Raw genomic sequence first — 18,098 nt, forward strand, 5'->3', positions numbered from 1 at the left:
AGTTGGGTAATAGATATATAATTCTGTACTACCTTTGCAACCTTTTGCTAAATCTCAAATTATTTAAAATACAGGCCTGGCAAGGTGGCTCAGTTGGTTAGAGTGTCATCCAATACACCAAAATTGCAAGTTTGATCCCAGGTCAGATCACATACAAGAAGCAACCAATGACTGCATAAATAAGTGGAAGAACAAGTTAATGTTCCTCTTTCTCTCATCAATATATTTAAAAAATAAATACATAGTCCTGACTGGTGTGGTTCAGTGGATTGAGTATTAGCTTGCGAACTGAAAGGTCACGGGTTTGATTCCCATTCAGGGCACATACCTGGGTTGTGAGCCAGGTCCCCAGCTTGGGGGTGTGTGCAAGAGGCAAACAATCCATATATCTCTCACACATCCTTGTTTCTCTCCGTCTTTCTCCCTTTATGTCTCTCTAAACATAAATAAATAAACCCTGGTTGTTGTGGCTCAGTGGATTGACTGCCAGCCTGCGAATCAAAGGGTCACCAGTTTGATTCCCAGTCAGGGCACATGCCTGGGCTGTAGGCCAGGTTCCTTGTAAGGGGGCGTGAGAGAGGCAACTAAACATTGATGTTTCTCCCCCTCTCTTTCTCCTTCCCTTCCCCTGTCTAAAAAATAAATAAAACCCTTTAAAAAAGTAAAATAAATCTTTTAAAATAAATAAATATATAAATCAAATTATTCAAAATTTAAATTTTATTTTAAAAACTTCTATGGTTTCATCTCTCCTATCCATCTGCATTCACCATACTTTAGCTTAGTGGCTTTCAAACTTTTGACCACCACTCACATAAGAAATACATTTCCAACTTGGTACATGCATGCAAATATATATTTAAAATATGTGTGATGTAGTCTAATTTATTTCACCATCACTTGTATGTGTGCTGGTAACTATCCACCTGTGGCTTCAGATCCACAAATGGAAAACTCTACACCGGCTGCACCAGCCTTCTACTGGTTTCTCAGATACGCCATGCTTTTTCATACCACGGGCCCTTTGCTTCTGCTGCTGTTTCTCATCCCTCACTCATTCCTAGCACTGTCCATGACTGGAAATCACGTTTTTGCTTAACACCTCCTCAGAAAAACTTTCAGAGTATCCCTGGCATAGCAGTTTATCCCCATTATTTCCTTTTACCACTCCAATTCTGTCAAAGCACTCGTCACAAACTATAATAGCCTTATTTGTTTACTCCTTATTTTCTGTCTCTCCCCAAGAATGAGGGCAAGGTCCTTTTTGGTCCTGTTCGCCAGTGTCCAGAACAATATCAGGCTCCTGACGGGTACTCAAATAATTGCTGAAAGAGGAGATATGCGAGAAGACTGAGTCATGTATGGAAATCAAATGTAGTAGTAGTCTGCTCCACAATTCCCAAGAACATATTGAAATTTTCCCTAGGCTTTTCATAAAGGCACAGAGTAAACAGAGGAATGTGATTTTATTTCTTCAATCTGCAAATTAACAAACTTTTAAAAGGAAACAAATTTTTAGAGTAATAGGTAGAATCATACAGACATTTCTTACTCCACTAGGTCAAAGAAAAGTACACAAGGACAGAAAAACGCACTTCCTCAGATCTGTTCGGTCTACAATCAATATGAAGAGGTGGCCTTTGGAGCCACAAAAATCTAGTTGATTACACTTGTTCTTGAAGAAATCGGTCTTGCTTGTAGCTGTATGCAACAACTCAAGTGTCCACGTACAGCACTAGGGTCCCTGAACAAAGAGCCTTCTTTCAGTTCTGGCTCTCCCCACCAAGGATATAGACATGTTCAGCAGCAATATTGTAATGTATGTCCCCCCTGTTTCGGGGTGAGATATACACTCACATCAGAGCAGAGGACTCCTGAGAAATGGGGAGTGTTCCCCACCAAAGAAGCTGAGATCCCAGAAAGACAGTATTCCTGTGTTTCTGTTTTGAAGATGAGTTGATGCTGAAGTCAACTGGGTTACATCAGTTCTGGTTTGAACATGAAACACCCACTGGGTGTAACAAGGTGCTGGGCTGTGCATGGGTTGATGAGGCAGGAGCAGCCAAGCCAGCACATAGTCGGAGGCCCTCTCTTCTAGTGTTGGGTCCACTTGATGCTCTTAAGGTCAATGCCATCCTGCACCATCTCCCAGAGAGGGCTGCCAAAGAGAAGAGGTATTGGATCAGTGATGGTTTAAGAGAAGTTGCCAACATTGGCTCCCAGGCCAACAATCCTATATTAATGAGAGTTTTCCTATACTTAATCTACAAGTCATTAATTCTGTACTGATATCACTGCAATGACAACTATTAACACTATCAATAACAAAAATGAAAAACATCTACATGTATGTACTTCTTTAGTTTATAAAAACATTTTTTCAGCCTTGGCTGGTGTGGCTTAGTGGACTGAGAGCTGATGGCCTGCGAATCAAAGGGTTGCTGGTTGGATTCCTGGTCAGGGCACATGCTTGGATTGCGGGCCAGATCTTAGTAGGGGGTGTCCAAGAGGCAACCACACAGTGATGTTTCTCTCCCTCTCTTCCTCCCTTCCCTGCTCTAAAAATAAATAAATCTTTCTAAAAAACATTTTTTCATATTCTGAAAACTAGTAGCTGAGGAGATCCAGTTTCTTGCTTTGTAAAACCTCTGAAACCTAAAATCCAAGTAACTTTGGTTTCCAGCTGTGTGAACTCAAGGGCGTGAGGACAAGAGAAAGCCAGCACTGCAATCTCTTGCAAAGGGTTTCTGGTACAACAGTGCGGACCTCATTTCTCGAAGACGCTTCACATGGTGAATGCACTTTTCAGCTGTGTAGTCCACTTCCTCCTCTGTAGTGAAACGGCCGATGCCAAACCTGAAAAAGGCACAGGAGAGGAGCTCTACATCACAGCTCTGGCACGGAAGTAAATTCATTCAGCAAATACTCAGACTCTACTCCACAAAGAACGTGGAGAGAACATGGCCCTTCCCCTCTAGATCAGAGATCCTCAGCGTTTCTACAGTTTGTGGACCAGCTACACCAGAAGCACCTGAGACGTTTCCTACTCCTTCAGACCTAGTGAATCAGAATCTCTGAGTGTGGGACTCAGAAATCTTCATCTTGCACAAACTTCCCAGGTGATATTCAATGACATCTGAAAATCACTGCTCTAGAAACTTTCATGAAGAATTAAGAAAGAATAAGGAGCCCTCAATGGTGTAGAATTGAGTGCAGGCCAGCAAACCAAAGGGTTGCCAGTTTGATTCCCAGTCAGGGCACATGCCTAGGTTGCAGGCCAGGCCCCCAGTAGGGGACACGTGAAAGGCGGCCAGATATTGATGTTTCCCCCCCTCTCTCCCTTCCTTCCCCTCTGTCTAAACATAAATAAATAAATTCTGAAAAGAAAGAAAGAATAAGAAAAACTAGATTGAGGACCACTATAATAGGAGGTGAAACACACAAAAGAAGATGCACCTCAACAGACTGACCTGATAGAAGAGTGAGCTAAATCCTCATCAGTGCCAATTGCTCGAAGGACATACGAGGGCTCCAGGGATGCAGAGGTGCAGGCACTGAGGAGAAAGACACAGAGCCTTGCTCAGTTTATCATCAACCTTTGCTTTTAGTCCTGAACCTCAGTCTTGCTCCCACCCCTCAGGTCCCTAAAGTTGTACCATGGAGACAAAAGAGATATTCTCATTTGTTGGAGCTAAAGGGCCTGATGCTACCTGCGCCTTCTGGGATATGAATCTAGTTCACCTGGCCCTTAGGAAGGATAAACTCCTTGAGCAAGGACACTGCCAAAGCATGACACTGCACGGCTGGTCTGACAAGAGGCAGCAGAACGTGTGCTTACTCCCCTTGACTGAATACACCATATTATACCGGCCTAAAGGACAGCTAAACCCTTGGTGGCCTTTGAAGCATATTTTAATTCTAGAAGGCCTGCTACAGCACTGCTAATATAATATTAGAACAGACACATGCAACTTCTGGGTGAACAAAAAGCACAAAATTCTACCCCAGGAAGCTCTCCTAGAGTGGAAAATTTCAGCCTGTGCCCAGCTGGCTAAAAAAAAAACAGATGCTTACAAAATGACCTTTACTCTTAACCAACAGCTCCTGTGCCTGTCATCTCTACACTGGGAAGCTTAATAATTTGTTATAACACTAAGAAGCCAGGCTAATCAGTCCTGCCGCAGTCCCTGTCTATCTGGTCCAACTTACCTCCCCGAAGATAAGGCAACATCCTTGAGTGCCATCAGTAGACTCTCCCCTTCCACATAGGCGAAGGAGAGGTTGATACAGCCTGGAGGAAAGAACCACTATGAGAGGAGTCTCAGGCTCTTCCAGAATGGGAATAGAAAGGGCTTGTTCATACCTGGGTAATGGTGCTCAGGGTCCCCATTCATCACCACATCTGGAAGGCTCTTCATTATCTTCTGTATCAACCGCTCTGCTAACTTGGAAATGCGCTTGTGGTCATACTGAGAAACAAGCAAGGGAGAGCTAAGCATAGTGACCATCGACAGCACAGAAACACACAGGATGAGGAGCCCTTCTTCTGCCCGAAGTGACCCTGCATCGGACCCACCTCTCATCCTGTGTTACTCATGGAGAACACTGTAGCCTCAGCAAAATAACTGGACACGTGGTTCTAGTAACCCCCAAATAAATGAGCTGATAACTACTGAAATGGCCCTGGATTTTGGAGTCTACAACATCTCTCCAGAACAAGATGCCAGCAGCACCGGGACGAGGATGGTTTTCTTAAACCTCCTCTTCGGGTAGAGATCTGGCTCAGTCGTGCGGAGAAGCCTCTAACAGGAGACCCAGCACAGGGGAAGAAGCTGTGAGAGGGAACCGCTTTCTCCATACCTCCATCTCCTGCTGTGCCACTTCACACGCAGCCCCCAGCCCCACCACCAAGGGTGTGGGCACCGTCCCAGACCGCATACCCCGCTCCTGCCCCCCTCCACTCTGCAGCGCCTCTACACGCACACGGGGCCGGCGGCGAATGTAGATGGCACCAACCCCTGGGAAACGAAGTTCGTTACAAGAAAGAGAGAAAGAAAAGTGCAGATGAAATCAAATATCACTTTCCAAGGGGGTCAAAATATTCTTTTAACTTTTATGTATGCTTGAAATTTTTTTTAATAAAAAAAGTTGGGGGGAAAAAGAAAAAAACAGCAGTAAAAGCATACACAGTACTTATCAAAATCATTTAACATCAGGAAGGTAACTACCAGAAGGAGTAAAGGCTCATTTTAAATTTAATAACTCCTGGCCCTGGCAGGGTGGCTCCGTTGGCTAGTATTGTCCCATACACCAAAAAGGTTGTGAGTTCGATCCCTGGTCAGGGCATATACAAGAAACAAGCAATGAATGCATAAATAAGTGGAACAACAAATCAATGTTTCTCTCTCTCTCTCCTCCTCCTTTTCTCTCTGTAAAATTAATAAATTTTAAAAACTTTAAGAATAAAAATAAAGTAGCACCTGCCTTGGCCAGGTGCCTCCATTGATTGGGGTGTCATCCCACATACCAAAAAGTTGTGGGTTCGATCCCCACTCAGGGCACAACCTATATTGTGGGTTCGATCTCCAGTTGGGAGCACACACATATACAGCTATATCTTCAATTAAAGACAACAAAGGCAACACTTTAGTTAAAGATAAAATGGCAGTCGGGGGTCTTTAAAATAATAGCTCACATGACCTGGCTGGTGTGGCTCAGTGGATTGAGCGCTGGCCTACAAACCGAAAGGTCACTGGTTTGATTCCCAGCCTGGGCACCTGCCTGGGTTGCAGGCCAGGTCCCCAGCTGGGGGCATCTGTCAGGCAATCACACGCTGATGCCTCTCTTCCTTTTTTCCTTCCTCCCTCCCCCTCACTCTAAACATAAATAAAATCTTAAAAAAATAAAATAATAGCTCACAAAAATACTCTTTGTGTCCTCTGGGAACCTTTAGAAGAAGTCCTCTTACATACTTCCAGGAGCTATCACACCCTTTTCCACAGGGTGCACACTCAGATGACACACCCTGCAGGCACAGAGTGTGTACTGGCACTACGAAGCCCTGCAGGATCTCACCTTAGAGACAGAGGAGGAGCTGTTTGTTTTTTATGGCCACCTCCATAATATAGTGGGCAATAGTGTCTTCACAAAGTTGGGGTGAAGAGGTAGAATTCTAATTAGAAAACACCCCTAGGTCAAGAACACATGGAATAGACAAGTATTCTTGAGAGACATAACAGGGGCACAGAGACCACTAAGTCCAGGAACAAACACCGAGAGATGCACAACCCACACAATCTTCCTCCAGGCTAAAGCAAGCCGCAGAGAAATGAAGAACTCAAAGACTATTGCTCTGCATAGAGGGGAGACAAGGTCTTAACAAGGACTTAACTGCTGTTCTTCAACCAACTGGATGCCTACATGCTTTTCTAAGGGTTTCCTAAAGAGAACAGGGAAGAACGGTCTGCTACAATGCAACTATGAAGAGCACACGTTCTTGGCTATTGCTAACGACACTTGCAGAGTGCTCTCCTTTTCGGCAGCACCCCTCCATGCCTTTCCCACCCCCTTTTCTCCCCCAAAGCCCATTATCTTCGCCTTTCCCTCTCTTAAGCCTTGTCCAAGGGCCCTTTCTTTTGCCTCTGTAACTTGTTTCTAGAGCCCACGCAGCCTGGCTGGCTCAATTCTACTACTTCTGTAACTAACTTTCTAAGTGAACTTTCTCTTATAATTTGAAAAAATATATACACATGAAAATAAATAAATGACACTTGCATTCTGCAAGGCACTCTGAATTTACAACTTCTGAGAGCGATGGCAGTCCCAGGTGAGTCCAAGGAACACTTGTGAAGGGGCTTACTGGGAAGTGCAGAGCAGAGAGACTAGAGGAGCAGCTGATACCTTTGGGACCATAGATTTTGTGGCCACTGATGCTCATGAGATCAATTTTCATGTTGTTGACATCAAGAGGGATTTTGCCAACAGCCTGGGCTGCATCGGTATGGAAATAGACCTTTCTGGAACTGCAAATCTGCCCTAAGGAAACAACAGAGAGAAAGAACCATAGCACAATGTCGGGCAGTCACCCGGCAGTGGTCCCACAATGTACCATGAGTCCTAGGGTGAAACTGCATCAGGCATTAGCCTCTAGCCATAGAAATCATTCTCTCTCTCTCTCTCTCTCTCTCTCTCCAACACTGGTCCTTCAATATATCAGATTAACTTTCCTACTTTTTTATCTTAAAAGAGGCAGAGATTAACAGATAGATTTGCTAAAGTAACTAAGAAGTTACAGGGCGAGTCTCTGGGTTTAAGTGAACATAATAAAGAGATCAAAGTGAAAAAGATCAAAGAGGAAGAGAAAAAAGAATAAAGGGTTATTTTGTTTGTTTTTTGTTTACTGCACTGACTGCAGAAAAATGAAAAGCACATAAAACGTACTAGACCTGGATTCAAATACTGGCTATGCCATTCACAATGTCTCTTTCCCCAGATTTCCTCACTGCACTCTACGAAGTGTTACAGATGCCAGCCCATCCCACTCCTCAGATGAATCCCAGTGGTGGGCGAGCATCAGGTGAGTATCCAGGATACTCACCTATTTCTACAATGGGCTGCTTCACTCCAATCTCATTGTTCACAGCCATGACTGAGACCAGGCTGGTATCAGGCTGGATGGCAGCTTCTAGGTCCTAAGAATATCAGGAGTAAGGAGACTATACACAGTACCACCAAGTAATCCTCCCCAACTTAGAATGTAGGCAAGCTTAATCTTGGAAAGGAGCCTTTTGCTACACACCTGTCAGAATGGTTTAAATAAGAATAGTGACAATACAAAAATGCTGGCGAGGATGCAAAGAAACTTGATCACTCATATATTTGTGGGAACATAAAATGGTACAGCCACACTGAAAAACACTTTGGCAGTTTTAGTTCTTTATAAAACTTGTGAACAAAAGGGGTGCTGTGGTAAATCAATGACCAAAAGTAACTTCACATGGTGATCTGGTCAACAATTCCTAACTGGACCCTGGCCAGGTATCTCAGCTGACTAGAGTATCATCCTGATATACTAAGGTGGCAAATTCGGTCTCCAGTCAGGGCACGTACAGGAGACAACCAATGAATGCATAGATAAGTGGAACAACAAATTGATGTTTCTCTCTCTTCCCTATTCTCTCTCTAAAAAGTAATTTTAAAAAAAGGTTTCAAGTCTGGGACCTGACAAAACAAAATGGATTACTGGGTACTTATTTGAAAAACAAAATCCTAACTGAACTGGTGTGGTGGGTACTCATGCCCCAGGCCTATAACTTATTTAGTAAAGGGGTTTATCTTTGCCTGAAGCAAACCTTGTCCCATTGTTCTCGGCCATCTAGGTTAACGCACCTTTGAAAAACCAGAGTAATCCACTTTTCCATACCCCTCAGAGGTGTAACCACCCTCAAAGGAGCACATAATCTTGTTAATTATCCTATAAACCAATCTGAGAGATTTCTTCATTTTATAGTCTTCTACCTTCATGTAATTGTCCTTATGTTTCCACCTTAATTCCAAATGTACACAACAGGGTCCTGTCTACAACCTATATCTTAGGATTTATCTAGGAATGCTAGTATCCAAAACCTGGTGGACTAGAGGCTTGGACTCACTAGCCAAAATGGACACATAGGACATGGGGCAAAAAGGGAAACATTCTTCTAAAAACTACCCTTCCTCTTTAGAGTGATGGGAGACATCAGTGTAAGGGGGAAGCAGGCCAGGGCTTTGCCATGGTGTGAGCCCCTGGCACCCTGTATACATGTCCAGTGCCTCCCACACAAACAAGGAAGCACCAATAAAGCTGAGAAATACATCCTTGGAGAAAAGGAAGATGGTAGAACAGATGAAAGGGGAATACTGAAAGGATAAAGTCTGCATTATTTGCTATTTGTGGCACCATTTGCAGAGCAGGCCCATGCCCTTGTTAAACATGACGGCCATTTTACTCTCCTGAACTTATGTCCTCAGGACTGGAAATTACTGGAAAGCAAGAACAGAATACGACTAACGGCCCTTTCCCCCTCCCCCAGAGCCACAGGCAAAAGATAACATTGGAGCAAACTGCAGCTTATTCAAAACCAATGGAACTTTCCTTGTGTTACAATGCCACAAAGAGCCCAGAGGCCACACAACCCCACCCACCCTGTATAATCCAAAGAAAACTCAAAGCCCCCATCCCTCAGTGCTGGTGTGTCTCTCCGTGCCATGCCCCTCTCCTCTCTTAGAGACTGAGTAAAAACTTTACTCTCTGCCAGGGGCGTCCAACTTGTGGTCCGAGGGCCAAAAGCAGCCCAGGATGGCTATGAATGCAGCCCAACACAAAATCATAAATTTACTTAAAACCTTTTTCTGCTCATCAGTTTTTGTTGGTGTTTTTGCATTTAATGTGTGGCCCAAGATAACTCTTCTTCCAGTGTGGCCCAGAGACACTAAAAGGTTGGATTCCCCTGCCTACGCTCTCTTCTCTGTGAAGTCATCCGCAGCCCACGTCACTGACCACCCTACCAAATACACTCTCAGGTTCTCTGCCAGGCCCACATCTCTAAGTCCCACCCGCATCATTAGCTTTAGTCCTTCCTTCGAGCTTCAGCTGAGGCAGAGAGGGAGATTCATAGGCTGAAGCCACACTCCTCCAAATTTTTCCCTCCAGCCAGGAGCCACTCTTACCTTCAGGTCAATGATCCCACTCTTCTTCACTGGGAGGTAGGTGACCTGAAAGCCCTCAGCTTCCAGTGAACGGCAGGAGTCCAGGACACATTTGTGTTCTGTCTGCGTGGTGATCAAGTGCTTTTTCCGTGACCTATAAAACCTGGCCACCCCCTACAAATTGGTGGTGGTGGAAGGAAGGAAAATATGCTCAGAGAGACAGCAATGACTTTAATCCCATTTGTAAAGGGAGACTGGGCAAGGGTGGTGAAAGGATAAAGCCAGCCCCATTTGCTATTGCGGCACCATTTGTCTTGCAGACCTATCTCCTTATTAAACATGACTGCCATTTTATTCTTCTGAGCTTACATTCCCAGGGACGTACTAGAAGTTACTGGAAAGCAAGAACAGAACTAACCACTCCCTGCAGCCATAGGAGGAAGAAAACATTGGAACAAACTGCAGCCTCCTGTTATAATGCCCCAGCTGCCCAGGGACCACAGGACAGCAACCTCCCAGCCTTTTAAAATCCAATAAAAGCTCAAAGTCCTAACCCCTTGGGGCAGGAGTATCTCTCCACACCATGCCCCTCTTCTTTCTTGCAGAGTGAGTAAGAACTTTACTCTCTACACTTTCTTCTCTTTGTGAATTCTTTCACAGCCTACATCACTGACCACCCTAACAGGTGGTATGCTCCAACATCAATTCCTGTCACTGACTGACTGTCCTACAAATCAATTTAATCCTGATGCTAACACTCAGAGTTCATGCAAATCCCAAAGGTTAAGGGGCTCAGTCCCGAAGACTGCTGCTACTTCAAATGCGAGCCACTAGTCCTGCATGTCACAAGCACCACCCATACTTCTGCCCAGCTGGCTCCAAATTCAGGGCTTCCCACAGCCCTCTGAAGTTAAATAATTCATTAGAATGACTCACAGAACTCACTAAAAGTGCTGTGCTTATGCTTAGGGTTTTACTATAAAAGAATACAACTCAGGAACAGCCAAATGGAAGAGATGCATAGGGTGAGGTCTTCTCCTTGTGCAGTCTGGGCACGCCACCTTCTCAGCGCAGCCATGAGTTCACCAACCTGGAAGCTCCTCCAAGCCTCGAAGTCCAGAGTTTTTATGGGGGTTTCATTATGTGGGCATGATGATCAGATCTTTGGCCACAGGATTGAACTCAATCTCCAACCCCACTATTCTCCTCAGTGGAGAGTAGAGCTGGAAGTTCCAATCCTCTAATCACATTCTTGATCTTTCTGGAGTGACCAGCCTGTCCCTTGAAACTACAGCCCATTGTCCTGACTGGGTAGCTCAGTTGTTTAGAGAATTGTCCCCGATACCCCAAGGTTGTGGGTTCGATCCCCTGTCAGGCACATACAAGAATCCACCAATAAGCCCTGGCTGGTGTGGCTCAGTGGACTGAGTACTGGACTGGGAAGCAAGGGGGTCACTGGTTTGATTCCCAGTCAGGGCACATGCCTGGGTTGCAGGCCCGGTCCCCCATAGGGGGCGCACAGGAGGCAACCACACACTGATGTTTCTCTCCCTCTCTTTCTCCCTCTCCCTCTCTCTAAAAATGAATAAAATCTAAAAAATAAATTTAAAGGATCAACCAATGAATGCATAAATGAATGAAACAGCAAACTGATATATCTCCCTTTATGCTCCCCCATTCTCTCTAAAATCAATAACAAATAAATAAAAAGAAAGAAACTAAGGGCCCACCATGAATCACCTCATTACCATAAACCTAGATATGATTCAAAGGGGCTTGTTTTGAATAAGAAATGACAATCTTATCATTCAGGAAACTCCAGAGGTTTCTGAAGCTCTGTACCAGGAACAGAGAAAAAGACCAACTATATTCACAAGTGGAAAACAGGAAACACGCCTATCCTTTCTCCCCAAGCAAAAGCCTCTCTCTTTTACTTCTATTTAAACAGCAAAACATGCAAATGTGGTGATACTGATACCCAAAGCTGGCAGTGGGGAAGTGAAACTCATACACTTACTGCTTATGGCAGTATTTATGCTATAACTCTTCAGAGGATTACGTAGAAAGATGTCTTAAAAGCTGTGTTCACATTCTTTCACTTTGATTCCTCTTTTGGGAGTTTACCTTAGGGAAATATCGCAAAAGATGGAAGAAGTCACAGAGAAAAAATATGCTTTAGTAATATTTACAATCCTCAAGAAACATGGAAAGGTTAAATACATCCAACAAGTAATAATAAAATAAATACTAAGTTGGAAAAACACAACTTCATAAACAAGAATGTAGTTAGAAGAGAATAAACAAGAATAAAGGAGTTGGAAATGGAAGAACATAGGACATGTTATTAATAGCTACAGAAGAATAAATATGACATGCTATAATTTGTAAAAATATTAAAAGCAAATTTATATATATGTAGTTTTTTTCCTGCAACAACGCTAAACTAAACTAGTTTAGAATTAACAGAATTAACCTCACAGACCAGGACTTCTGGTAAGAATAGGAGAGAAAGACTTACACTTTATGTGACACTTTTCTATGGAATTAAAAAATCTTACCACAAACGCATGAATTATTTTCTAAAAATTAAAAAGAAAATGTGAAATCCCATTCCTTTAGAGTTTATAATAGAATACTACTTTAAAAGCAGAATATAAAACCAATTAGGCTAAATTTATTTATTTACTTATTTGTTTGTTTTTTTAAAGATTTTATTTATTTTTAGACAGAGGGGAAGGGTGGGAGAAAGAAAGGGAGAGAAACATCAATGTGTGGTTGCCTCCTGTGCAACTGGGGACCTGGCCCGCAACCCAGGCATGTGCCCTGACTGGGAATTGAACTGGTGGCCCTTTGGTTCGCAGGCTGTCACTCAATCAACTGGGCCACACCAGCCAGGGCCCAATTAGGCTAAATTTAGAACAACGTAAAAACTATATATATTTTTTAAAGATTTTATTCATTCATCTTTAGAGGGGAAGGGAAGGAGAGAGGGAGAGAAATATCAATGTATGGTTGCCTCTTATGGGTCCCCTGCTGGGAATTGGCCTGCAACCCCGGCATGTGCCCTGACTGGGAATCGAACCGCAATTCCTTAGTTCATATGCCCACACTCAATCCACTGAGCTACACCAGCCAGGACTGTATGTTCTTAAAGACAAGGAATATAAAAAGGAAAACATTTAAAAGTTCCCCTTCTCCTGTCCCACTTACTCATAGTGTAGAATGCTCTAATAGCAGATACATATTTAGTCTACCTGTCCAGGAGACTAAGGGGAATGCTGTCACAACTATTCTTAGCAATACTTAATCTAGGTTTGGGATCTGTGGAACCTTTCAAAACAAACATTTTCAAAGTTTGGAAACCATCCTCATTTCTTGGAGGGACCTGGCTCTGTGGTCTCTGCAGTCCAAAGATAGGACGATTTCCTGCTAACAGGATCAGGCAGAATGCTGTTGATTCTGGAGCCTGTCCCAGGCCTCCTAGGCTGAGGACAGCGCCCCCCCGCCCCACACACTTTAAAAAAAAAAAAAAAGAAATAGTGGAAGCAAAGTTAAGAGACAACAGTAAGAGGGGGTGAAGGTAGAGTTGAACTAACAACAGCCCACAATTTATCAGAACCAGGGCACTTACACAAGTGATCCTACTAACCAGGCTCAATCAAAGGTGGTTATGTTCTAGGAAACATATGACTACTCAGAGTGGAATTTTACTTTTGTAAGTACGAGATAACTGTATGTCCCAAGGACAGAGTGACTTCTCCCAAAATGGGTGATCAAATGAATGCCACAGAAACCAATACCTGAAAATGGGGGCATCTAAAGAAATGGGAGGAACCCTGGCTGGTGTGGCTTGGTGGACTGTGTGCTGGCCTGAGAGCAGAGGGGTGGCCAGTTTGATTCCCAGCCAGGGCATGTGCCTGGGTTATGGGCCAGTCTCCCAGTTCGGCAGCATGCAAGGGGCAACTGATCTTTGTATCTTTCTCCCACATTGATGATTATCTCCTCTTTCTCCCTCCCTTCCCCCTCTCTAAAAATAAAGAAATAAACTCTTTAAAAAAATAAAGAATTGGGAGAAACTTGTTGCAAACAGATCTGATCAGAAAGAAAAGGGAAGGCGGAAAGGAGGGCGGCTCTGAAATCACATATATAAGGGTGCAGCTGAGAAACGTGCCCAATTACAAATGTGTCCTGGACTTCTCTGTGACTAAATCACTTCCTCTCTGAAGTAGCTGCTGTCCTCAAAAATCAATGGGTTAATGGTACAAGAACCACTTCCTTTCTTATCCAACTACCTTACTAAATTCAGTTCAGTAAAAACCAAGGGTTGAAGAAAATAAAAAAATCAGAGTTTGTGTTTGTGTCCTTTCTTTACAACAAGGTGGGAGTAGGTAGCTGGGAAATACATGCATAAGCCCAGATGATAGAAGGACACCATCTCCCAAGTGAAGAAACCCAATATCCCCTTTGGTTCCCTTTTCTTACCTTAATTGCTATATTATTGGATTCAGTAGCACCACTAGTGAAAACGATCTCACGAGGATCTGCCCCAATGAGAGATGCTACTTGCTGCAAACCAAGAAACAGAGATAAGTAACTTCAGTTCCCCAGGAAACTAGTTAGTTATAGAATACAGCTAGGACAGAGCTCTGGATCAAGAAAAGCCCCACTGCATTCTGTCAACTGCCCAAGAAGAAGTTCTGCACCCAGTAGGGTCAGGCAAGGATAAATTCAGTTATGTCCCAGATCCCAGGCTTTTCCAGACCAATACAAAATAATAATTAATAACGGTGTTTTTTTTTTAAGAAATCATTATTGATATATTTTTTTGGGGGGGAGAGTTAATAAACACATCATGGTCAGCAGTGTCTCATTTAATTCACCCAATAACCCTAGGAAGTAGGAACAATTACAGTCTTACCTGCAATGTAAAGAAACTTAGGCTCGGAGAAATTAGATAAGAAAACGCGGGAACTAATCAAATGCCTTCAGAGGGACTCCAAGGCCTCCTCTCTGAATCTCTTTCTGAAAGAGCCCCAAACCATTTCTACCTCCACCCAGAGTTACCGAGAAGGAAATGCCGCCCACAGGCCACTGAATCTTGCCATCAGTCCCTCCTAGACTCATCTGTACTAACCTGGCGAGCACGTTCCATGGCTGCCTCACTCTCCCAGCCATAAGCATGTGTTCGGGAGTGTGGGTTCCCATAGTAGTTGACAAGGTAGGGGAGCATGGCATCAAGAACCCGAGGGTCCTGTGCACAACAAAATAGATCAGTCTTTTTGAGCCCATAGTTAACTCGGGTCCCACTCCATTTCCTCAGACCTCTCCCAGCACACTCCCAAACCTTCAGACAGTGTTTAGATTGGGCTGCAAACATTCTTATAGCCCCTCAGATACTAAACAAACGTCAACCAAATATGCTCCACTCCAATCCATCTTAAATAAGGCTATTCTACCTTCTCCCAGGGTAATCTACAAACATTGTATTGTTCTGTCAGCCATTTCTGCAGGTGTTTCCATTCCTACCAGAAAATGTGACCTACAAGTGGCCAGGACATGACAGAGTCCATATGATGGTGAAACCTGGCATTAATATTCAAGTGCTTATCATGTGCCAAGCTGCTATAGGCTGATTTGTGTCTGTTCATCCACTTACTACTTGCCCAAATTCACAGTTACTAAGTAGCAGTCCTGCTAATTCCAAAGCCCTTGCTTTTAACTAGTATTATAGTGCCTGCACTGAAGTGATTTGAACAAGATCAATAGCTTGGAAGTAGATGAGCCATTTTTAGTGGACCATAACTTAAGCCTCCTAATTCCTGGCTCACTGCTTTTCCCAGCACACACTCATCAATGGTTTTTAGTTCTACAAGGATCCATCCATTTCTGTACATTGTCATGTATACAATATAATTCCTATAAACAGCATTGGGAAGAGCTGTCCCTCCATCCTTACCAGAGGAGTTGTAGCTTGCACATCCATATACAGAGGTCGCAGCACTGACTCCACCTCCGGAGGAGAGGCTGTATCTGAGCGAACAGCAGACTGGGGAGCATGGTCTAAGACTGACAAAAATATGGAACGGAGGGGCCAAGTGAGATAGGATGCAACTATGGACACAGAGTATTCAAGACAGCAGAAGGCAAAAGCCAGATGGAGTTAAGGAATGCTGGGGTTGAATCTTAATGAAAAAGAAAACATCAGAGGATTTGAGCAAACTGTGAAAGAAGGGACAGAGACAGAGTTCTTAGAAGGGGATGCTGGCACAATATTCAAATTACACTGTTGGGAGTGGGGATGGGTCTGAAAGGGCAAGGCTATTTACAAGGAATGTGGAGCTATAACAGGTAAAATCTCCTTTAAAGGTCACTGGCTAAACGACTAGCATCTCTAAAAGTTGGCAAGAAGTCTGAAGGCCAAGCCTAGGGCTCTGAGGGTCGCGGCCAAGTCACTAAGAAGGCAAGGCTGAGAAAATTAGAGAAGTGCAGCCAAGGGGAAGGGTCAGAGCGTCTGGGTAGCGGGCAAAAGAGGAAGGCTACGGAATATTTAGGATGCGTCAAAGCGCAGAAGAGGTAGGTCCACTCCTTCTGGGAGGGTGGCAGCGAGAGGGACACGGGGGCGTACCGCGCAGGCGCAGACCCCGAGTGGGCGCCTCCGGCCCCTGGCCGGGAACTGGGGGCACTGCCGCAGCCACCCGCCTCCAAGCTGTTCGCAGCAACATCGTCCCGTAGGCACAGTCCCTAGCCCTAAGCGGTTTGCTGTCCTTGGCTGCGGACTCCCGGAAGTACTGTTCAGCGCCCCGGAAGCATTCCTCGGGCCACGAGTGCGCCCCGCCTGGTGTTCCGTGTGAGACGTAGACCTGAGCTACCGAGGCTGCGAGCGAGGTGAGGTGCGGGATCGGGGATCCGAAGGCTAAAAGGGTGATGGAGTTGGATTCCTCTCTGATTTTCCTTCTCGAACTTCCTCGAACCCTTATGCACGCTCCCCACCCCTTTTCCTCCGGCCCCCGCCCGGGTCTCAGGATGGCGGCCAGGCCTGAATTTTTCTAATCTTCGAATCCCGCAGATGCCGGTGGCCGTGGGTCCCTATGGACAGTCCCAGCCAAGTTGCTTCGACCGCGTGAAGATGGGCTTTGTGATGGGTTGCGCCGTGGGCATGGCGGCCGGGGCGCTCTTCGGTACCTTTTCCTGCCTCAGGTGAGGGGCCCGGGTGGTGACCTCTGGGCGGGACTACCGGACCTTCCCGCCCCATTCCTGCAGCCTCAATAGAGCCTTAACTCGTTCCAATCTCCTCGCTGTCCTCTGAGTGAGACTGATTTCCTAAACACTTTATGAGTCTGGAAGGACAGGTTGGAATCCTCGGTGCCTGAGAGTGTGAGCTCTGACTCAACCTCTGTGGCGCCTGCTCGTTCTGTAACCTTAAGCAATCCGAGCCTGCGTTTGCTCACGTACAGAATGAGGTAACACCTGCCTCACAGGGGTGTAAGGACCAAGTCAGAGCATATTTAGCACCGAATCTGGCACATAGTAAGTGCCCAAAAAATGGTTTTTACTGCTGTTATTTCCAGTTGCAAGTCGCGAAAGATACTTGTTGAGCAGTTTTACTGTACTGAGAACAGGATGGTAGAGATGAAGCAGATAAAAAACCCTACACCCTAAATGTCATTTGTACATGTAGTAGACTATTATCCCCATTTTTCCAGATTGTAAATTACCATTTACTGACAGTGTCAATCACTGTGCCAAGTGTTGCGGTGCTATCACATTTGTGTCATTTCACATTTTATACTTGACACAGCCTATAAAATGAATCCACAAGCACTTTAAAACACTAGGGAACACTAAGGATCATACATAGGTACATAGAGGTAAAACCACAGGAAAATGATTTCTGTGTACTTGACACTGCATTTCCTGACTCCCAGAAATTAAAGGCAGTCTCAGATCCCAGGTGGGAGGGGATGTTGTCAGACTTCTGGAAAGCTCTATTCATCACTAAAAATACCCTGGAAAAGGGCAGTTAACTCTGTACAGTATTTTTGTTTCCATTGGCCCCATCTTGGTTTCCTTCTCTCAGGATTGGAATGCGGGGTCGGGAGCTGATGGGCGGCATCGGGAAAACCATGATGCAGAGTGGCGGCACCTTTGGCACATTCATGGCTATCGGGATGGGCATCCGATGCTAATCAGGGCAGTGGTTGCCCATTTCCACCCTATCCCATCAGTCCCAACCCATGTACTATAATAAAAAGACTTTGAGTAGTCTTGGTGTGTTGGAGGCATTTTCTTTTTTTTTATGATTTATTTATTTTATTTTTAGAGGGGCAGGGAAGGAGAGAGGGAGAGAAACATCAATGTATGGTTGCCTTTCGTGGGTCCCCTGCTGGGAACTGACCTGCAGGGAACCAGCC

The 18,098-nt window shown here is 44.6% G+C and overlaps 2 protein-coding genes across 3 annotated transcripts; one reads left to right on the top strand and one right to left on the bottom strand.

Moving 5' to 3' along the window:
* Positions 1–1,447: 1,447 nt before the first annotated feature.
* On the bottom strand, positions 1,448–16,409 carry NFS1 (NFS1 cysteine desulfurase). The gene is made up of 13 exons (XM_053671263.1): positions 16,313–16,409; positions 15,644–15,753; positions 14,822–14,938; positions 14,170–14,253; positions 9,709–9,861; positions 7,598–7,691; positions 6,901–7,035; positions 4,861–5,018; positions 4,364–4,469; positions 4,210–4,291; positions 3,471–3,554; positions 2,767–2,856; positions 1,448–2,158 (listed from the first exon to the last, which is right to left on the bottom strand). The coding sequence occupies exons 1-13, from the start codon at positions 16,407–16,409 to the stop codon at positions 2,095–2,097; spliced, it is 1,374 nt and encodes a 457-aa protein (XP_053527238.1). The 3' UTR covers positions 1,448–2,094.
* Positions 16,410–16,479: 70 nt separating this feature from the next.
* ROMO1 (reactive oxygen species modulator 1) lies at positions 16,480–17,951 on the top strand. 2 transcript variants are annotated; one of them, XM_037164522.2, is made up of 3 exons: positions 16,480–16,572; positions 16,754–16,884; positions 17,765–17,951. In XM_037164522.2, the coding sequence occupies exons 2-3, from the start codon at positions 16,754–16,756 to the stop codon at positions 17,871–17,873; spliced, it is 240 nt and encodes a 79-aa protein (XP_037020417.1). In that variant the 5' UTR covers positions 16,480–16,572; the 3' UTR covers positions 17,874–17,951. The 2 variants fall into 2 exon arrangements, with proteins under 2 accessions (XP_037020417.1, XP_037020419.1); XM_037164524.2 differs by having other exon boundaries at positions 16,499–16,577.
* The last annotated feature ends 147 nt before the right edge of the window (positions 17,952–18,098 follow it).

This window comes from Artibeus jamaicensis, unplaced genomic scaffold, assembly GCF_021234435.1.
Source record: "Artibeus jamaicensis isolate MK-2021 breed Jamaican fruit bat unplaced genomic scaffold, CSHL_Jam_final contig_685, whole genome shotgun sequence".
Classification (NCBI taxonomy): domain Eukaryota; kingdom Metazoa; phylum Chordata; class Mammalia; order Chiroptera; family Phyllostomidae; genus Artibeus; species Artibeus jamaicensis.